Source organism: Corylus avellana, chromosome ca5 (assembly GCF_901000735.1).
Source record: "Corylus avellana chromosome ca5, CavTom2PMs-1.0".
Lineage (NCBI taxonomy): Eukaryota > Viridiplantae > Streptophyta > Magnoliopsida > Fagales > Betulaceae > Corylus > Corylus avellana.
The window spans coordinates 33,914,818-33,918,909 of record NC_081545.1 but is presented as its reverse complement, the minus strand read 5'-3'; the positions used below and the strand labels follow the sequence as shown (position 1 = coordinate 33,918,909).

Below are 4,092 nucleotides of genomic sequence, written 5' to 3'. Positions count from 1 at the left end.
TTACCACTTGTGCCGATATGATGCTTCTCCATGTAAAGAATGGTCGGTTTCCCACCGTAGCTTCTAAGACTGAACTATGGGGGTAGTATTTGGCCTTTAATATCTGTGCAGCCAAAGATTTCGGATTTTGGAAGATAAAATAGGACTTTAGTGTTAGGCTGCACATAGAGAAAATATTTTTTGTAAATTAACTACCACAAGTGGCATTAATTGCAAAATGGTAAATTGAAGAGATGGTGGGGAGACGATTTGTCAAATGCAATGTAGCATTCCTCAAGGAAGACTCTGCGAGTTAACTGGCAAGAAGAAGAAGAAGCAGTAGGAAGAGGAGTAGGGTTTAAAAAATTACATTGTAAAATTTTTTAGTATAATTTTTAAATAAATCGATGTGATAGTTTATAATTAGTAAAATAATTAAAAATGTATGTTTTATAAGTCAACATATTAATTAATTAAATTGATAAATCAACTTTTTTTTTTTTAATTATTTAATAAACTATGATCTATTACGCATATTTGTAATAAAAACTATACTACTCCAAGCATCACTCGTAGCTAAACTTACTAACCAGAAACCACGTATCAAGATTCAAGAGCCCAAAAATAAAACATTCAACCTATTGATATGAAAAATTTCTACGTCCTAAATTAAATTCATAGAATCAATAGGTTCTTTTGAATCTTTGATCATTCATCCTCTTCTTTTTTTTCCTTTTATTTTTAAATTTAGGACTAATTACCTTTAAGCTTCTTGTAGTTTAACAACTTTATTTTTTCTTCCATCGGTTTCTATTCGTACCACAAATGGTACTTGGATAATGGCAAAAAACAGAAATTGTACTTCCATTTAAATTTCGTCCAAAATTTGACAGAAAGTTATGTCAGCACCATTAAAAAATCAACACGTGTTCACATATTAATTACAAGTACAAAATAAAAATTTTAAAATTTAAAATATTAGAAAATTAGAAGGAAAAAAAAAAAAAAAGGGGAAAGGGGTGGCACGAACCACCCCTTTGGCCCTTGGGGGTGGTCGAACCACCCTCAAGGGCCATGGGGTGGCTCGAGCCACTCCTATCTCCAAGGGCCCAACAATCACTAGGTGTATACCATAATTAAGCATGTTAACCATACACCTCCTATCAAAAGCCCAACAATCAACCTATTGATATGAAATTTTCCTACGTTGAGGATCAAGATTTCATACAATTTTAAAAAACTGTAAATTCTAAAATTATGTGAATTTAGATTTGTTTTTTTGTTTTGTTTTGGTTTTGATTTTTTTTTATTTTTTTACATGGAATGGCTTGAAAAATGTTACCTATTAAAAATGTGGAATACTACCTATAAACATTCAAAAAGATTTTTTCTTCTTAAAAAATTTTCCAATAACTTTTGAATAGACACTTTTTCTTCAATATGTCAAAAGATGGTTTTTAGCCTAAATAAAAATATATTCAATTATCATTAATAACGTTTTTTTTTTGTAAGAACACTTTAAGGTTTAAGGCGTGGTCCCCAACATTTTCAATTCTCATTGAGCTACCCTGAGGTCCTCAGCATTTTCACTATGTGCTTTTTAAGTAAAAATAAAAACTTAATTATTTTATCAATTATGAACTATTATGTATATAAAACCCTTGTAATAAAAACTTTATTACCGCAGTCATTTTCGAATAGTCCCACAATGGATTGCGATATATATATATATAGGGAGGGAGTTTATTCAGCCAGAATAAATTTGTATTACCAAAACAACGATAAACAAAGAGTGCGAGAGAGAAAGAAGAAGAAGAAGAAGAAATGAGTTCCAACTCTGAAACACAAGCTCACCATGTGGTTCTCTTTCCCTTCATGTCCAAAGGCCACACCATCCCAATCCTCCACCTAGCCCATCTCCTCCTCCGCCGTGGCCACGCCGTCACCGTCTTCACCACCGTAGCCAACCGTCCATTCATCGATCACTCCATTGCTCACACTTCTGCCTCCGTCGTCGACCTTCCCTTCCCTCAAAACGTGGCTGACGACATCCCCGCTGGCATCGAGAGTACCGACAAACTGCCCTCGATGTCCCTGTTTTATTCATTTGCCAACTGTACCAAGCACATGCAGCCCGCCTTCGAACGAGCGATCGAGACTCTTCCACGTGTCAACTTCATTGTCTCTGATTGGTTCCTCTGGTGGACACTGGAGTCTGCCTCCAAATTCAACATCCCCCGGTTCGTATACCATGGTATGAGCTATTACTCCGCGGCTGTGAACTGGGCTGTGTTTCCGAATCGGCTTCTCTTTGGACCCGAGTCAGACGACGAGTTGATAACAGTGGATCCTTTTCCGTGGGTCAAAGTCACAAGAAATGACTTCGAACAGCAATTTAGGGAGCCGGAGCCAAAGGGTCTGGATTTTGAGTTCTTTATGAATGCTGCAATGGCACAAATGAACAGCTACGGCGTCATATTCAACAGTTTTCATGAGCTTGAGCCTTTTTTTGTTGATTATTGGAATCGTGAGTGTTCACCCAAGGCCTGGTCCGTGGGGCCTCTTTGCCTGGCTGAGCGGCCAAAGGAATCCCACAGTAAGCCATCTTGGGTGCAGTGGCTGGACAAGAAGCGTGAGCAGGGGAGCTCTGTTCTGTACGTAGCCTTTGGGTCTCAGGCGGATATTTCCCCTGCACAACTCAAAGAAATAGCAATTGGGTTGGAGGCATCCAAGGTGAATTTCTTGTGGGTGACAAGAAAGACTGAGTCGGAGGTTTTAGAGGGGTTTGAGGAGAGAGTGAAAGACTGGGGAATTGTGGTGAGAGAGTGGGTTGACCAAAGGGAGATTTTGATGCACGAGTGCGTGCAGGGGTTCCTAAGCCACTGTGGGTGGAATTCTGTTCTGGAGAGCATATGCGCTGGAGTACCAATCCTGGCATGGCCGATGCTGGCAGAGCAACATTTGAATGCGAGAATGGTGGCAGAGGAGATAAAGGTGGGGCTGAGGGTTGAGACCGTTGATGGGTCAGTGAGAGGTTTTGTGAAGTGGGAGGGGTTGCAGAAAATGGTGAGGGAGTTGATGGAGGGAGAGATGGGGAAGGAGGCGAGGAAGAAGGGGAATGAGCTTGCCGTCATGGCCAAGAAGGCTGTAGACGACGGTGGATCATCCTGCCGCACCATAGACTTACTCATTCATGAGACGTGCATTGTGTAACTCTCTGCCAGCTCGGTGGGCTATTGAAATTAGACGACTTGTTGTTTTGTGTTAATAATTAAGCTTTGTAATTTGTATCCAACCCAGTGTTAGGAATTCTACTCTTGATTTGATTTTGTTCTTTCTCCCAACAATGTGACGGACGTGCAATTCAACCGAGCGGAGGTAATTAATTATAGATGACACTCAAGCTGTAGGCAAAGTATGCTCTTTGCTCATGCATAAATAATAATATAATTCTTAACTCATGAAACCTGATCTGTATATAGAAATTACAACCATGCTGGATTCTCCAAAGGAGTAACAACAGCCTTAACTTGCAAATAGTTACTAAGGCTGTAAATGCCCTTCTCTCTTCCATGTCCACTCATCTTGTACCCACCAAAAGGAATTGCAGCATCAAAAACTATATAGCAGTTAATCCATATTGTCCCAGCTTTCAATGCACGAGTCAACGTGTTGGCAGTGTTAATGTTCTTAGTAAAAACTCCGGCAGCCAGCCCATACCGACTTGCATTCGCCCTCCGAATCACCTCATCAAGAGTCCTATTGTAAATACAAGTATTAAACAAAGAAGGTGAAGGGGGAGATGATCATTGAAACATGTATAAGTCATATATGAATAATAGCTTACTGGAATTTTAAGATGGACTGCACTGGGCCAAAGATCTCATCCTTTGCAATCAACATGTCATCCTGTTTGGAAAAATGGTTTAAACTGCATTACTATTTATGCATTATGCATGTTCTCTGTTTTATTGTGGGTTGGTAGAACTGGTACCTGAACATTTGAGAAAACAGTGGGCTGAATATAATAGCCCTTGGAGCCAACACTATCACCTCCAGATTCAAGAGTAGCACCACTTTCAATGCCTGACTTAATGTAGTTGAGGATCTTTT

The 4,092-nt window shown here is 39.5% G+C and overlaps 2 protein-coding genes across 2 annotated transcripts; one reads left to right on the top strand and one right to left on the bottom strand.

Annotated features, from left to right (window-relative positions):
• Positions 1 to 1,737: 1,737 nt before the first annotated feature.
• On the top strand, positions 1,738 to 3,298 carry LOC132180370 (UDP-glycosyltransferase 90A1-like). The gene has a single exon (XM_059593166.1). It carries the CDS (start codon positions 1,804 to 1,806, stop codon positions 3,190 to 3,192), a length of 1,389 nt encoding a protein of 462 aa, XP_059449149.1. The 5' UTR covers positions 1,738 to 1,803; the 3' UTR covers positions 3,193 to 3,298.
• An 86-nt stretch (positions 3,299 to 3,384) lies between these two features.
• On the bottom strand, positions 3,385 to 4,090 carry LOC132182204 (benzaldehyde dehydrogenase, mitochondrial-like; the record flags this gene model as incomplete). Its single annotated transcript, XM_059595393.1, has 3 exons — positions 3,385 to 3,738; positions 3,827 to 3,888; positions 3,974 to 4,090. Coding segments are annotated over 3 exons (453 nt in total), but the record flags the coding sequence as incomplete, so codon positions are not given.
• Positions 4,091 to 4,092: the final 2 nt, after the last annotated feature.

Bases quoted from the DNA above. Each gene is read 5' to 3' on its own strand.
- LOC132180370 (XM_059593166.1), top strand. From the start codon at position 1,804: ATGAGTTCCAACTCTGAAACACAAGCTCACCATGTGGTTCTCTTTCCC.